The sequence below is a fragment of the Culicoides brevitarsis genome, chromosome 3, assembly GCF_036172545.1.
Source record: "Culicoides brevitarsis isolate CSIRO-B50_1 chromosome 3, AGI_CSIRO_Cbre_v1, whole genome shotgun sequence".
Taxonomy (NCBI): domain Eukaryota; kingdom Metazoa; phylum Arthropoda; class Insecta; order Diptera; family Ceratopogonidae; genus Culicoides; species Culicoides brevitarsis.
Genome location: NC_087087.1, coordinates 18739449 through 18758279, shown reverse-complemented (window position 1 = coordinate 18758279; position 18831 = coordinate 18739449). Strand labels below are relative to the sequence as shown.

The 18831-nt window shown below is 29.0% G+C and overlaps 1 protein-coding gene across 1 annotated transcript in view; it reads right to left on the bottom strand.

Moving 5' to 3' along the window:
- Window positions 1-18831, bottom strand: part of LOC134835108 (max-interacting protein 1-like) — a 121926-nt gene that overhangs the window by 58073 nt on the left and 45022 nt on the right. Inside the window, exon 3 of the mRNA XM_063849973.1 lies at window positions 9598-9627. Coding sequence (XP_063706043.1) covers window positions 9598-9627 — 30 coding nt within the window. The remainder of the gene's footprint in view (window positions 1-9597; window positions 9628-18831) is intronic.

Here is an 18831-nt window from a genome sequence, read left to right as displayed (position 1 = left end):
GTTCTATTGCACATTCCTTCGTCTTCTTGCCATGCCGTGCCGGTGTGCATGGCAAAAATAACATACACACATTTTTCATCGAGTGTGCGGTATAAATGCACATTTTAAACATGTGTCTGGGATAAATACGATTAGGTATGAAGAGTGTGAGAGAACACTTTTTTTTGCTGTTGTAGTGTCCTTTTGATTGCTCGTGTTTTATTTGATCATGGGGAGAAATATAATAAATAGACGTGAGAGATGCATGCAAGGAACATGAAAAATTGCAGGTAATTTAAATGAATGATAGCAAAATATTGTGCTTTTTTGAAAAACATTCGAAAAGATTAAAATTGTTGACAGACAGTGAAAAATTTGAAAAAAGTCTGGAGTAGCTAATTGTGGGATTAGATAAATTGATAGCTAAAAACAAAAAAAAATTTAATAAGTTTTTCACATTTTTTCTTTAAAAATTTTTTTTACATCTCAGATGCAAATAATCAATATGGGTTTCATAATAAAGGCTATCTAATTTTTTTTAAATATAACATAACAAACTATTTTATTCTTGAGTAAGAGTAATATCAGTGATATTATATCAAAATACATATTTTTGACTAATTTTTAATTAAATTATTTAATTTTTTGGCCACCAAAGCAAAGAGATCATTTTTGATTTTCAAGGTTGAAAATCGATTAGAAAAAGTCAGAAAAACATTAAAATAAATTAATGAAAATTTTTGATTTTAAAAAATATATAAATTAAAATTATTAAATTCAATAAATTTTAAAAAGAAAAAAATAATAAAATTTAATAAAAAAAAAATATTTTTTTAATTAGCGAATTCTTATGGAAAAAAATCCGTTACAAATTTTAAAAAATGCTAATGATTAATGGATCATCAATTTTGAAGTTAATAGAATAATATTTTCTATTAAAATTTGGCAATTATTAACTTTTTTTTAGCAATTATTTAGGTAAATTTTAAATTATTTACCGTAAAAATCAAAAATAAAATAATAACTACGACACATTGAAAAAAATTACTTTTACTTTTTATTTTGAAGTTTTACGTAAAAATGTTAATAAAACGAATTATTTTTTTTTTGTCCATTATAATTACATTAAAATATCTTTAGGTTAATTTAGGTTAAAATTTAAAATAAAATTGTTGTAAAATTTTTTTTTAATAATTCCTTTTTATAAATTTTCTATGGTTATAAAAAAAATAAAATTGCATAAAATATATATTTTAAAATTGTTTGATTTTCTTAAAATAAATTTTAATTTTAAAATTTTTCGAAATTTCTTAAAAAAATTTTTTTTTTTAATTTTTTTAAATACTTTTTTTCAAATAAATTGTAAAGCTACTAAAATAAACTTTCAAATTTAAACAATACTAAATAATTGATAGCTTCAAAAATTATGAGATCATTTTTAAAAAACTTTAATTGTCATTTTTTTTTATCAAATATTTTATTTAAAATGTAAAATACGGTAAAATTGCCAAAAAACCGTTGAAATTCAATAATTTTTTAATGAGATTCGCATATGAATCTGGATTATTTTCTCGTATCAAAAATATTTTTTTTTATTTCAACGCCAAAATAATTTTAACTAAAAATTTTTCCACTAAATATATTCATTTTCGTTCCAGGTACTTTTTCAAGCTAAAAAAACCGTTATCGTAAATACAACAAAACACTCTCCAAAATATGAATAAAAAATGACATCAATTTGCCCTTTTTCCACAGAATATATTTTTTCCAATTACAAATAACTCTCGTTGATAAGAGCGTTTTTATCATTAATTCAGTACTTTAGTCATTTCACACGTCAATAACCCGAAAAATTGAACCCTTGCAATGAATGCTTTGAATATAACACAATGAAAAAAAAGTACAATATGTCAATTATTTGAAATGTGTCACAAAAAAAATATCATTATTTTTGTCACTCGTCGTTATTTTTTATTTGTTTATCCACTACAAAGGAAAAAAAAACAATTTGCGGAACAATAGTCTGGCAGTCACAGAGTTGATCGTTACAAGTTTATTTTCTGTTCAAAGAAAACTACAAAAGCTCCGTTTTGTAATTATTTATAATGTGAAGTCAATGTGTCGCCAATCCATACCAGGAAGAGTTTTTTTTTCATGAAAAGAAATTTTTCCATAAATAATCGGTGGGTAGGTGTTTAGAATGAAGTTAACATGAAAAAAGGGAGAAAAAAGCACATGTGAGTGCTCTTTAATCTAGTTTCAACATCAACATCATGAAAGTAAAATGAATGGTTATTTAGAATAATACCCTTGAGGCTTCTCTATCCATTTATTAGTGCACACGTTGAAACTTTGCTGTGTGCGGCGTTACTAATAGAGACGATATTATTATTATTATATGAACATATCACCACCATTATCCACTCCAAATTGGTTTCGAGCATACCTACCTTGCCATGTGTAGCAAATATTAATCATGTAATGAGAGTGGTCGATGACTGCGCCGGAATTATCTGGCAAAATATTTTGATTGCTCTCCCACAAAAAAAAAATCCGACATTTGTATCAAAGAGAATTCAATTAAAATTCAATATAATGGCTATTAAAAACGACTCGTCGTCGTCGTTGTCACTTCATAATTCTTTGAATTTATCACACAGACTGTGCCTCCTCCAAACGATAGCATCAACTTCATATCAAATTATTATTATTATGAGTGAGTGTAAATTATACTCATATATGTCACATCATATGCATCAACGTCGTCGTCATCGCTCTCGTCGCTCGTTGTCGTTGTCGGCATTTTCATCGTCATTGTAACTTGCCAGAGGTTGTCACTAAATTTCATTTTATAATGAATTCATACACCCTTGCATGCATGCACTCATACTCGTTTCTCTCGCTCTTGCTTTTCTCACACACACTCACGTTTAATAATAATAGTCGTAGGCCGTTACAATTGAAAATCGAAAAAGATTTTTCGATGCTTTATTTAAATTTAAATTTAAAAAATAAAAAATTCCAAATTATTGATTTTGCAATTTTTTTTTCTAGATTTTTCAAAAGAATAAATTAAAAGAAATATATTTCATTAACAAAAATTTGAAATAAAAAAAAAATTAAATTAAAAAAGTTTTAAAGTTAAAATATTGAAAAAAATATAGGGAAAACGGGGTAAATTCGCAAACCTTCGAACACCCTTAATCTAATCGAAAAAAAAATCTAAAAATGCCAAAATGACGGCATTTTAAGGCCAATTAAACACCCAAAAACAAATTTTGAAAAATTTTCTATTTTTATGTGTTTTTAGGTTCCTTTTAAATTTTCGATTTTACTAAAATTATAAAAGCTTAAAAAAAATTTTTTTTTTATTGGAATCATTTGGACTCTTATCTACTTATTTATTTTAAATAAAAATTCTACGAACCAAAATGTGATTAAAACCGAAACGGGGCACCTTCGCACATTCATACAATTTTGCGAATTTTGGAAATTTTTCATACAAAATACATAAAAAAATACAATTTTTTCAATTGGCTGTAGCTTGAAGTCCGTTTGAAGGACAAAAAAGTTCATATGGGTAAAAGTTAGGTATTTGACTGAACTTTCCAAAAATATAAAAATTTTTGATTTTTTCGTGTTCTATGTGACATTTAGAGCCATTTTAAGTGACTGTTCGAAACTACCCCGTAAAAATCGAATTTGCCCGAAAATTCTGACTAAAATTGGAAAATTTAATTATTTTATTTTTTCTCAAATATTATACCTATTGGCTTTTTGCTAAAAATTAAAAAAAAGTTCTTTTTTACAAAATAGCATCCAAATTTTTTTGAATATCTTTACTATTCAATGATTTCTATCCAATCGAAATTTGCTGTGCGAATTTACCCCGTTTTCCCCTATGATTAAAAAAAATAATAAAAAAAAATTTTTTATTCTTCTAAAATTTTATTTTATTTATTTTATTTTATTTTACCTATTTCATTTTATTTTATTTATTTATTTATTCTATTTATTTTTTTAAATATGTTAGCTACGATTTTGTTAAAGAATGTATTTTTTTCCATAATTTTTTTTCTCACTAAAAATGATTTTGAAATATTTTTTAATGAAAAAAGTAAAAAAATTATGCTAATATTTTGAAAAAAAAAATCTTTTTTTACGAAAATTCTTAAAATTCTTATTTAATTATTTTATTTTTTCTCAAATATTATACCTATTGGCTTTTTGCTAAAAATTCGGTAAAAATAATTTTAATTAAAAAATATAAAATGTCATTTTTAACAAAATAAAATCTTTAATTATTCATTAATTTATTTTTAAATATTTTAATTAATAAAATTTTTTGATTTAATGTATTAGTTCATAATTTTTTTTCAAAAATTTTAATATTAGAGTAATAAAATTTTCGTAAAAAAATTGATATAAATTGTTATAAAAATTTTAATCCAATTAAAAAAACATGATTAAAATTTTTTTTAAAGTATATTTTTTCTATACTTTAAAAAATTGATTAAAAAGTATTAAAAGTCATTAATTTAGCCTCATCTTTGATTTGCAAATAAGACATCTGATTATATTTTTAAGTTTCAACGTCCTGACGATGTAAAAAACTGAAAGAAAAAAATGAATTTTCAGAAAATCTTCAACAACCATTCATTCGAATACACACACACACACACATTTGACAATATAACCATATTATTAAAGTTAATGGACCATTACACAAATTGAATTTAGTTCACATCAACATGTCGTTGTCGTCGTCGTCGTGCCCGTAGTTGTTGTTGTTGTTTTTGGTGTGTGTCCTCCGCTTCTCATGCCACTCCAAAAGTCACCAATATCGCATGGAATTTGTTGGTGAAAGATTATTACGACGATGATGATGATGATGTGGGACTGTGTGTCTGCTGCAATGTTGGGAATGGGACACGGTGCGAGAACGACATGACAGGAATTGTGTGGCACTCGCAGATAAGCACCACCAAAGTATGTGCCAATTTTAAAAGTGTAAAAGCTGATTATAATCATGCATCATGGGAGAATTCATTCAGGTCTGAACGGAAATGTCAATAAAAAATTCCCTTTTTTGTCGTTCCGACACAAAAAAATCAATTATTGTAAATTTTATTCGTTTCAAAGGACTTTGTGCACACAAAATGTCCACCCTCTGTCACTCAATGTAAAAATTTTTTTTTGGCGAGACCATTATGAGGTCAAAGTAAATGTGTGTAATAATGTGTAGGCATGTTAAAATATTATACATTTTACACCAATTCCCATTTTTCAGGGGGGCCACAAATGCGTTGCGTTGTAACTTGGAATATTCGTCCCCGGAGAGCAGTTCACATAATTATTGTAAAATAATAATAATAATAAATATACGACAATCACTTACATAACATCAGTGGAGAGACCGAAACAACTCAAATATAATGGCAGCGGTGCGATGGTATATCATTATATTATTATTATTATTTGTGAAAATTGTGACGTTGTGTAAAATAAAATAAATAAAGTGGGCAATCATGGAGGCAATGAGGCCTAGCAAAAGTGGAACACATACAAGTGAAAACTTTTGTTCTTTTGAGTTCTCTTTTTGCTATTAATAATTTATAGTAAAAATTTCTTTTAAATTTTTGTTAATCCGAAATTTTTACTTTTTGGTCTAGTTCAATTTTATGAAAAAGACTTAATGACGCAGAAAAGTTAAGGATGTCAAAGAAAATTGATTGAGCATGTCCTTTTTGTAGGCGATGACTTTTTGTAAGTAGATTTTCCTAGGATTTTTGGAAAAACCCAAAAGTCGCTCTAATCAAAAAATTCTGCTTATTGGTTTTAATTTGGGTCAGAATTTTTTTTTTTTATATTTTTCAATGATAAAGTTTAAATTTGACTGAAAAACATTTTTAACTATTTTATTTTTAATAAAATTAAAAAAATTATTTTAAAATTCTTTAAGAAATAATTACCTAAATTTAAATTAATTAAAATTAGTTTTTTTTTAATATTTAAATTAATTTTTTAAACAAAAATTATTAAAATTTAAAGGAACAAAAAATACTTTGACAAATTTCTTTGATTTTTTTAAAAAGATTTGAATCTTTACAATTTTTATATATTTTTTAATCACTTTTAAAAACATGACGTTTTTTTTAAAATAATAAATTATTAACATAAAATTTTATTCTATTTTTCAACTTTTTGAATTTATTTCATTTATATTAATTTAAATTTAATTAATTTTTAAAGATTTTTAAAATCCAATTTAGAAAAAAACATATTTTTTAAAAGAAAATTTAAAAATTTTTTAAATCAATTATTTTTTTTTTTTGAAAAATTATTTGTTTTCCTATAGTTTGGGCTAAAATAAAAAAAGGTGACTTTTTCAGAAATCATATTTTAAAAAAGGATATTTATACCTTAAACTTTAAAAATATTTGAAAGTTTTTTTATTATTTATTTATATTTTGATTTAAGCTTAAGTTTATTTTTTGCAGTCCTGTTTAACGGATGTTAACTGACCCTATTTTTTTCTTGGATAAGCAGGAGAAAAAATTTCCATTGACAAAGTAAAAAAAAAATAAATTTTTAATTAATACGGATTCCATTGAATTCTAAGGCAGGGGCGATCCTAAAATCATCTATGTATTAGAAAAATATTATGAAAAACAATAAAAAGAAGTCCTAAAGTCGTACTTTAATTAATTTTCTTTTTCATGTGTTTCTTAATTGAATTTTTGAAAAAGAAAGATTTCGTTTTATTTCTCGGAAAAAAACTTCTGCGCCATCGTTATTTTATATTAAAACAAAAATTATAAATCTTTTATCAAGAGAAAAGCCAGAATGAGAGTTTTTTTGTACAAAGAAAGTCGGGGGACCCACACACAAAAAAAAGTTCAAAAGGTAAGAAAAATATTGTCCTGCTTTTAAAGTTTCGCTACCAAGTCGTGTACTTTTTTTTTGTTTTCTTGGCAATTATTCAAAAATTATACCACACACTTGTACATTTGAGAGCACGAAGGAGTGTGAGAGAGAGAGAGTGGTAAAAATGGGCAGTCATTGTCTACTGCAGTGTCTACTTGGCTACAACAACAACAACAACTACAAGGCAAGAAGTGAAACAAAAAGACCTCCTTTTAGAAGATTTTTTTTTGGCTGACATTTTGCTAACTTTTAAACAAATGTTTAGCTGGAGAATTGTTGTTGTTTTTTGTATATTATGTGGTGCGGTGACATGGCATGGCCTAGCAAGGTTAACTAAGTATTCAAGTTCCAACTCTCGAGTCTCCATGCCACACAAGAGAGTCGTAAGACACACAAAAAATGTCGACGTCGTCGTTGAAACAAAAAAAGAAAAAAAAAATCTAGAGGAAAATGACACAAAAATTGCGACATTTTAAAAGACATAATGTCTCTATCGTTGAACGAGTTTATATTTCGCCATGCTTTCATGCCAGGAAAGCATTATTATTTCATTGTTACTCTCCGTAGCTAGGAGGGTGTTAAAATTCTAGTGCATGTGAAAAATCCAGTAATTCATACAGCGAGCGAAGATACAAAATAAAATATTGATGTCGGATTTTACTGTGTGACTCTTAAAAATGTCATTCTATTATTTTATTGACATAATTTCCCGGATTTAAATTGTCTTTTTCACAAAACGAAATTTATTGAATTTGTTGTCGGATGTGATTTTGATGGTTTTCGAGATAAAAAAAAAATTACAAAAGATTAAACTTTGATGACAGCCTTCTACATTTTCCCCATTTTAAACTTTTATTTGAATTACCGTGCTGCGATCCTTAATAAAATATCAGCTAACGACCTCCATCCGGTAGCGTTTCTCTAACTCGCAAAATATTTTACACTCCACAAAATATTTTTGTAATATAAAATTCTGTGAATTTCTATGAAAACTCGACATATGCGACTTGAGTAATCGAGAAATATTCAAAGCATTTCATTTCATTTTACATTTTCATCGTCGCGTAGTTGTCCTCCTCCGCCTCATCATCATCATCATCATCATTGCCGCACAAATAACAACAAATGCTCGTAATTTGTATACACAAATTCTTACACACATTTCTCGCTCGCTCTCTTATCGCCGCCACACCAACTCGAGATGAAGTAGAGTCCAACTTTTTGACTCACACTTTAACCGCAACACAGACGACGACGACGACAGCGACAATAACGACTCGACGATAGAGCAGCGGTTGTGGCAGAATAATATTCGACAACTGTTTCGCGATAATATGTGTGATGGTATTTCTATACAAAGTGCCAGAGAGTGCGACAAATATGAAGTTGTTATTATTATTATTCCTTGTTTATTTTATTTGAATATTTTATTGCTGTTGACACAGTAGACAGTCGGGTCTGACCTTTTTGACGTTGTTGGAATTGCTAAAGTTCGAAAGAAGCGAATAAATTTTTCCAGATGAATTTATTCTTCTATATTTTCAAAAATCAAGCTCAGAAAATTGTCAATTTTAATTCCGAAAATAAAGAAAAAGTCAAAATTAAAAGGTTTAATTAAATTAGTTTAATTTTCAAAAACAAAATTTGTCAAATACCAGATATGAAAAATTGTATATCTTAAAATTAAAAAAGAGTTGAAAACTTAAATTTGGCTTTCGATTGAATTTCCGATGGATTTCGACGTAGGGGCAGAAGGGGTTAGTAGGGAAATACGACGTCATATAAATTTTCTATAATTAAGATTTTTTGTTTGAATTTGTCAGAAATAGTGAAATGCTTCAAAATTTTTTTAACTAACTAAGCAAAAAACGGGTCAGATTGATCCTTAAGATTAAAAGATCAACCTGATTCCCTTTCGAGTTGGACTTTCGCAGACCCAATAAATTAAACCCTTCAAGAAGTCAATTTGACCCCTTAAGGTTTCATATTGATGTCTTAAGGGATTAAAATGATGTGTTGATGGGTTCAATCTTTTGGTTCTGTGGATGACTAACTCAAAAGGGGATCAGGTTGATCTCTTAAGGTATCAGATTGAACCCTTAAATGAATAATTTGATCTCTTCAAGGATCGAAAATTCCCTTAAGGAATCAATTTGGCTCCTGAGGGGTCAACCTGATCCCTAAAGAATGAATTTGACCCGTTTTTTGTCCACTTAATCTATTTAACCTTTTTTTCTTAAATTTTGCATAATCAGTAAGGAAAAAACTACCAATCTGATCTGTGAATCAACTCTTTAGTTTTTCTTGGAGATCTACAAGATACAAATGAATTCACATGACTCGATAAATTTCTTCTTTCAACTTCAGGTTAGGGTCAAAGATGTTATTATCACCACCATTCAACTAATTTTAAAATTTCATTTTTTCATAAATGTTAAGATTTTTTAGATTTTCTTTTATTAAAATTCTCAACTGTACAATGAAAATTAACATTTAAATTACTCGATCAGGGGGAAAAGCCTTTATATGCGGAATCCCATTTAAAAGTTCAAAATTGAAAACGTAATCCGAACAGTTGACACCCTTGCAAAGCCCAAAGCCAATCCCGGTGTCTGCCAAGCGGTGTTCCCCACTTAATTCTTGTCTTCATAAACAACTGACACAAATTTGACAAAAATTAACAGCACTCACCTATTTTTCTCGAGTTCGTTGTGTGTGGATCTGAAAAGATAAAAAAGAAGAAAATACGAGTTAGTAAAACAAACTTGAGAAAGATACTTTTTGCATTAATAACAACATTAACTCATCATCAATTCCCAATCATCACTTTTCGCCTCCAAAAAAAAAAATTCCCAAAACATTTTTGAGGTACACACATCAATATTTTCCGCTAATATTTCCCATGTCTTGCCGAAAAACATTTATTTCTCGCATCACACGATATGTTGTCTATCACGAGCAAAACATTTGCCACAATTTATCCGTACATACAAAAGTTTGTGTGTATATGCAAACGAGAGACGGAGGCACATGTTTCAGGAAATGAACGTTTATAAAGTTCTTTACAAAGAAAAAAAAAATGATGTAGTCATGTTTGATGCTTAATGACTGACAAGCCTGCAGCAATAACATTTTCCATAATTTCTCATGTCTGCAGAATATTTTTGAACGCAGGAGTGCATCCGTTAGATTACTTCGTGTAGCTTTGTGTTGTAAGAGGTATGTGCATAGAAAAAGATCCTTTTGGGAGTCACATTTTTTTGATTTTTTTTTTTTAGTGAACGAAAAGATGCCGAAACACGTGAAACCAAGCACGAAACACGTTAAACTATCAAATTGAATAATTTATCAAAGTGAAACATTGGAAAAATTTCTACAATTTCTGTATAAAATTACATTCCCTTATTGTATTACCTCATGTGACTCTGTAAACTCTCAACTGAAGCACAAAGAAGTTGTTTCTTCGTCACTCTATGGGCGAAAAAGGGGCCATAATAATTACGGAAACGATTACATTCACCTCTTAACGGGAAAATTATCCTCTTAAGGGGGTCTTATTACCCTCTTACGTGTCAAATTACCCTCTTAAGGAGTTAAATTGACCTCTTAAAGGATTTAATCAACAAATTGGTCTGTTAGGGGTCAAATTAACTTCTTCAAGAGTCAAATTATCCTCTTAAGGAACTAAATTGACCTCAAGGGCGGATCCAAGGGGGAATCAGGACATTTGCCCCTCCCCCCCTTTTCAGCTCAAAATGTACTAAAAATTACAAGAGACCTAAAAATTGACCCCCTCTTCAAAGGTTTCTCAGAGCCATCTGGAATCACCCTTAATTGGCCTCAATTTGCAACTTGGTCTCTTAGGGGTCAAATTAATTTCTTGAGGGGTCATATTAACCCTTTAAGGAAATTTACGAATCCTCGAGGTGATAATTTGACCCCTTTTTGGCCCATAGGGTATGTCGTTTGCCTTCTTGAGTGCACTACGAGCTCTACGAGGAAGAAGAGAACAAATTCCATTGCAATGTTTACCAGCCAGAACAAGGCATTGTCTGCTACAAACCTGACAAGAGTGTTGCAATAATAACAACTTGACAACAACAACAACAACAATAATAATAAAAGGCAATGAAATTGCACAGACATGAATGCACCCTAAATTCCATCAATGTTGGTATATCGTACACACGATACACCTTTATATTCCGATGGCAAAAGGTATGCAGACAATTTAATTTCATTTTACATATTTTCTGATAACAAATCAATTTCCATATTATAATATCTATCTTTTGACTGCTTGCCTGTAGTTTGGCTTTCGCTATCGAGAATCGAGTGTGGAGCGTAACGTTGAGAGAATACGTGTCATGTTTATGGGATATCGTGTCTGTGTAATAAATATCTGGCAGCTCAGGGAGAAAATATATTGCTGTTATGCTGTTTGTGATTTTAATCTCACACACACACACACAGTGCTCTTTCGTACTCGAAATCAATAAGTTGCAAATGAAAAGATTTTCCCTCTTCCGATATTTTTTTCGTCGTCGTTGTCGTCGTCATCCTCGAGTCGTCGTGTATGGTTGCTGTTTACATGTCTCAGTGTCTGCCAATATTCACAAAGTGTCAGAAATTTATATGCTAAATTAGGTTTGGAATGAATTTTTATGCCATTCGTGCATAGAGCGAAAAGTCATGTGAAGAAAAAAATATTTTTTTATCAATGTAATGTAATGAAAATAAATCGCATGATTGATCTAAAAGAAATTACGATTATTGAAAAATGCAGCGAGAAAAACATTTCCGGTAAATTATTGTTGCTGATGTGCCAGAAGTGTTCCTGTCTGATACTTACAACGATTTGCTTTTGAAAATTTAGAACTTAGTTGTCTTTCAAAATGTTCTGTTCATATTTATTCGATTTTTTAAGATTTTTCCACGATTTTGAAAAATTTTTCAGACTTTGTCACATTTTTCACGAGACTTTTATGAATTCCAAAGAGAAAAATATAATATTGCGTTCAATATGAAAAGTTTGAATTAGCAAAATGGCAAAAAGTTACATCGGTACAGACAAACGGACAAAATCACCTAAAATCGCATTTTTTCAAAATTAAATTTGAAATGCGGAAAAATAGCAGAAAAATAGTCACAACTAAAAGAAAAAGACACAAAAAGCCGGAAAAGATGGATCGCGTAGCAAAGTTAATACTCTTTTCAAATTCGGATTCACTTGAATAAACAATTTATTTATTATCATGCATGTTGCTTCCTTGATGCTCACTCAACTGATATCGCTAGATACGACACGTCAATCGAACGTGAATAAGTATACGAGTGTAAGATCAACAATATAAGCTGAACCGAAATTTTTCATGTAAATGGTCAGAAAGAGAAAGGAAAAGTCATCCGATTAGAAATATTGTGCGATATAACGGACATTTTCTTTTTGGTCATTAATTGTTTGAATATTTTCTATTAAAAGAATTATTTTCGGTTAAGAAAAAGTACAAAAAGGTACAAAAACTTTCATAAAAATTAAATAAAACTTTAAAACAATTATTTTCGAAATAAATTTTTATTATTCATTTTAATTTAGTTTAAATAGTAATTAATATTTAATTTAAATTAAAATAATTCTTTTTTAAATTTTTTATTTATATTTTGTTATCCTTATTAAAATTTTATTTGCAAATTTAAAAAAAAAATCAAATGATTTTAATTAAAAAAATTCTGGAAGATTTTCATTTTAATATAATTTTATATTAAATTAAAAAAAATTAAAAATTAATTTTAATTTTAAAATTAAAAATTAATTTTTTTCTTTTGACTTTTCAATGTAAAAATTTTATTCAACATTTTTAACTCAAAAATTTTTTCAGCGGATCTCAGTCAAGAAAAAAATTATTTTGTGACAAAAATATTCACTCAAGCCTTAAAATTACAAACTTCACCTCTTTTAAATATTCTCGTCTCAACAAAAACATCTCCACCAATAAAAAAAAAGTTTAGTTCGTCACATTCGAGTCTTATTCAAAAACTATTTTTCGAAAATTACCACATTCAATCAACCCAAAGTTTCGCATAAAATAACAAAATTTTCAAACACGAACTAAAACTTTTACCCGAAAAAAAAAAACATAATTTTTACGAAAAAAATTGACTGTAACTTTACTGTTCATTGAACGTCTTCTTTCCTTCTCATCACATTTTCATCGTTCGTGTCTCGTAGTCGTCACCAGTTCGAGAAAAAACAAAAAAAAGAAGAATCTAAAATTCAAACTTAAACAAATTCCATATTATGTACATTTGTGGTGGTGGTGGTGGATAGACGAAGAAAAGTTTGCTCAGCATATTTTTTCCTGCTTTATCTATTATATTGATTCGGAAAACTTTGATGATGACTCAATTTGCATAACTACTCAATTTTGTTCAAACAAAAAAAAAATAATAATAATGAGACAGAAACAGACGCAAAACCAGAAAGAGAGGAAATCATGTGTGTCTCGAGTGGAGCAACAAAAAAAAACGAAGAGTGTATAATGTTTCGGGAAAAACTGTATCCAATCCACATGATTGTTATTATTATTATGTATGTACATAATTTAAAAGTTAAAACTTTTCCATAACTTAATTTAATATTTTGTGATAATCTCTTTCGCTTATAAATTTTCACGTACTTTTATCTGCGCATACATCTCTATCGAGAGAGAGAGAGCTGTGTGTGTGTGAAAAAGACTGAAATTGTACACAAAATATTATTATTGTTATTTTAATGCAAGCAAGCAAGCCAGTCAGGCAGCCAGCAAGCAATGCGAAAAGCATTTTCCATGTGATGCTGCTTAGAATTTTAAATAGCAGAAAGGTAGATAGATAGCATGCAGAGTGTGCCACCAGAGCCGGAGTGCACGTTGAGCTTGATATAATACTCACCAGTGACAGCCTCACAATTGCGCCTCACATTATAATATGGGAAAAACTTTTTTTTTCGCTCTGTGTCTCTCCGACTTTAATTTTGTTGTTAGGCCTTTTTATGTGTATTTTGCATTAATAGTTTTCGCAATGTCTATGTGCTTAACCATAAAATCTACATTTTATTTAGGCGACTCTTGCATGCCATGCACTACCAAATGTTGAATTTTGTTTCGCAAAAATAAATGCAATACACAGCAAAAATAGGTATGCCGGGCCCGAGAAATATCATTTTTTTTTTCGTATTTTCTTTAAAGACAAACTATGTGCAGAAAATGGTGTGGAATTTAAATTTTAAATACAAATATTTAGGTTTTTAGTTTTGTGCTGCTGCTGTTGATGTTTATCCATATTGTGTACGTTCGAAAAAGTTTTCCCTTTTTTTTATTATTTCTAAAGAAAAATCAGACAACTTTCATAATTTTATGGTGTTTAAACATTTGCCTCAATCATTTGCGATATTTCAGAGGCCATTTCACTTGTAAATCTGGCAAATTATAAAATAAACTTGGAAAATGTGCGGTTTGCGAAACTTATTAAGTTTGTTTTGGTTAGTTTGGCAACAGCTTGGAGGGAGTTTGGTCGATCGCTGATGAAAATAATCTACCGTTTATGACTTTTAATGAAAAAAATCACGGGGAGGGATTTGGAAGAAATTAAAGTTATCAAAAATTAAAATGGTTTAACGAACGAAGGTTTTTATTTAATAAATTTGATTTTTTTTTACTAAATTTTTACTGAGGCGAATAAAATTAAATTTAATATTTTTACTTTAAAAAATTTATGAAAAATAAATAAATTGAAAAAAATAACTTTACGAAAAATTAATTAAATTTTTTAATAAGAATTTTTTATTTAAATAAAAATCAAATTTAAATCACGTGACGAAAATATTTTTTTTATAAGATTTTGATTTTGACCAATTTTTTTCTGAAGTAAAAATCAATCAATTCATTTTTAAAATAAAATAGATTTAATAATTAAGTTAAATTTTCGTCGTTGAATAGTAAAATTTATTAAAAATTGGCATAACAAATTAAATACCATTTAATTATTTTATTTAATCCCAATTTTTGTGCAACAAAAAAATAATTAATAAAATTGAGTAAAAAAAAGTTATTTTTTAAATTTTTACAATTTTTACTTTACAAAAAAAAAAAAAAAGAAAATTTAATTCTCAAAAAAATATAAGAAAGTTGTCTTCTTTCCCACATGTCTTCCGTTCCATTCGTCGATCATAATTCCGAGTTTACACGCCATTTCATTTATTTTTCCATTTTCTAAAAGTCACTCATAATTGGTTGTTATAAGTTTACGATAAAATTATAGTTTTTAAACGAAAGGCAAACCTCACCTACAAAAAGTTAACTTATTATAATCTAACCTAGATATGCGTTCAACGCCATACATGAGGCCAGGGCGTCAATAAATGCGCTTTGAAAATGCGAAGGAAGAGAAATAGAGAGAATAAAACGCTGAAACTAATAATAATCAAAGTATGTTTAATCTAAATCTGAAATCTTAATTAAACATTTCCTCTTATACGAACGCTAGACAAGTTTAGCGTGTGTGTGTGCAATATAATAATAACTGACACAATTTCAGAACACTCAAGCTCTGATTCAATTTTGTACCCACCCACTTATCAATTTTCTCTACTTATTGCATCATCACTCGAGGTGAAGTCCAAAAATTTTACTCTCTTCTAACCCATTCTCGCAAACAACCCTGCGGTTGGAAAAGGGGAGATATTGACCTCCTGAATGGGTTAGTTTACTTTGGAAGAGGGAATAATTGATTTCCTTTATCTAGGCTCAAAAGGGATCAAAAGTACTAAAAAATTGATCCCTTCTACAGCCCTAAAAAATAATCCCTTCAGAATACTAATTTGACCTTTTTAGCTCTGAATTAAGAGTTCAAATTTAAAGGTTATTGTAATGCCTTTAAAAACTTCCTTTTTTGCTTTATAAGGTATTAAAATAACATATCCACTATCCAGAGATTGAAATAACCTCTAAAAGGATTAATTTAGTCTCCTAAGGTGTTCAATTAGCATCCTGAAGGTATTAATTTCTTAGGGAAGTCGATGATCTTGGAATGACTTCAATTTGATCTCGTAAAGGAAAACATTGTTTCCATTATATGTTAGATTGAGAACTTAAGGAATAGGATTAACCCCAAAAGCAAATAAGATTGACACTAAAAACTGAGCCAAGTTGAAGACGCTCGTAAGAATTAGTCTTTTATGAACATAATTGCGCAGAGATGGCTGATCAATATCAGATTAGAATGGAAGCAGCGACAACAAACTTACGCAAAGCCAGTATTCGTTTTGAACGAATACGACGCGTAACGCTAGAGGACAAACAGCAAGCTCTCCAAGCATACGAGACTCGTCGCACAAGAACAGCTCAGCCGACCTTGCTACACCGACAGAAATGATAGAGTATCGTATGGCGTTGGATGAAGCAAAGCTAAAAGTCAAGTATAATCGTTTAATTGAGTTATCGAAAGGGGAAGAGAACGAACCTATGCCGCCGCCATTCAAAGTCGTGGGTACGGACTTAGACCAGCTCGTGAAGAGCGCGGACGTGGATATTATCCCAAATTTAAAGGGATTTGCTTTGTGATCTTTATTTTTGTTTGGTTTAGTTTATTTATTCAAGACAGTTAAAGTCGTTTTACATTACATAATATCCTAATTTTACATGATATTTATATCCTATTAATAAATACAATTTTCATTTCCCTCAATATTCTAAATTTAAATGCCTCTCTTGAAATATCATTATCATAGAATTGATTAAATTTTTTATTTGTGACTAAAACTTATTTTTTTTTATTTGTACTTTTTTTATAAAAGTCTAATTGCCAAAAAAATAGTTTTTTTCAAACTAAAAAAAATAACCCCAAGGTGTTAATATCACCCCTTTTTCAATCTGCAGTAAAACACACACGTTATCTAGCTAGACATATCTCGACTTTCAGCTATGTGCGAGCGTGTCTCTATTTATTTATGTGAAAGCTATAAATAATAATTCGGAATATCACATGTGTGTGTGTATGTATGCCTCCAATCATAACGATCACACACACTCCACATTCTTGTGTAAGATTGAATTTGTTATTGCCTTCAAGAAACGTCATATTAAGTTTTGAAGTGTTATCGATTTAATATAATATTGGGTGTGAGTGAATGTGTGTGTGTGTGTGTTTTGATGATTATGTTGAGTTGGGAATTGCTTTTAGCTTCTTATTTAGCTTTATATACCTTTAAGCATATTTTTTGAAAATCATACACAAATATACATAAAACCCCATAAAATAAAATGATGATAGGAAAAAAATACACTGAATGAAAAAAGGAAACATTTTCGACTCTTTTTTTTTATTTCAATGCGCTTTGTCCTCCTTTCCTTCGATTTTTTTTTGCCTTTTTTTTCTTCAAAAATGAATGATTTATGATTGAGAAATATTTTAAGCCGCCCAGTAGTCGTGTCATAATAGGATCGAATCATGGAAAAGTCATCCCTTCTCCACCTTCGAAAAAAAAAATAAAATAATTCTCAATAATGGTGCACACGGAAAAATTGGTTAAATGATTGATATGGATATAAAGTCCATGACTAAAAATGGGAAAGAGAGATGATGAGAGAGAGGTTGGAAAACTAATATATTTGTAATGAAATTTCAAAAGTAACCATCAAACCTTTTTTTTTCGTTTTCCATTTTTTTCCGATGTCCTCAAAAAATCGCCCATGCCATTTTTTCTATCATCAAAAGCATATTCGGCAGATGTACGAGTTCACATGATGTTCATCACTCATAATTTTACAATATCAAATATTTTGTTAATATCTTTCGGTGTATTTATTGAACGGATTTTGTCTCCACACTGAATATTTGATCCATTAACAAAAATAAATAAAAAAGTTGCTTTTTATTTGTATTCTCGGAAAAACTTCAAAAGCCAGATTTCGCAGAAGCAAAAGTTACTTTTATAAAAAAAAATATTTTATTAACAATATTCATTAAATATTTGAAATTAAATGAATGTAAAAAAAAGTTTGATATATTTTCTATTAAAATTGAAACAAAAAAAAATAATAAATTGATTTTTTTTGTTTCAAACGAATTTTATTGTATGGTCAATTAAAAAACGTTGTATATTTTTGTATAAAATGTAAAAATAAAATATTCAACGTAAAAAAAAAATAGGAAATCGGATCAATATTTCTCATGATGGCTCAGCATGAGGCCATTGCATACATTTTATACATACTATCAAACAGCGGATGACGACGTCGATCGGACGACGGCCGAAAAAGAGAGAAAGAGCACACACACAAAAAATATTATTATGCATAAATTTTTGTGATATCACATCAAAAACATAAATACTCGGATTGAATGTTATCAAAGTACCATTCAGTTAATAGGATTTTCGTCATATATATGTATGATGCAGACGTGCATAGCTCTCTAAAAGCCCATTTATTTAAGCTCTAGCTAGGTACAGCTCAGACAGAAATTTTTGGATATTTTGTTTCCTCCGTCAACTCCTCACTTCTGTTGTCGTCGTCGTCGACGTTCCCTTTTGGAACATATATATTTATATAAATATATTTTATACCCATTACTTGTATAAACAACATGCTTTGGGATAACATGACTACAAAATTCATACATGAGCTTTGCATTGAACGCAATGTTATTTACCGAATATATATTGTGGGTAACAACGTTCCTATCCAATATCGTAGCAGCAGCAGCAGTTCAGGCAAAAGAGAGGCAGGAATGTATTAGAAAATGTATTATTTTTGAATTTATGTTCAATCAATAAGGATGAAAAAGAGATCATTCCAAATTGAGGTACTTTCATGCACGTACCGGCATGTTGTTGCCGAAAATTAAGTAACTTTTTTGGTTGAATGGCTCATTTCCGGTTATTCTTTT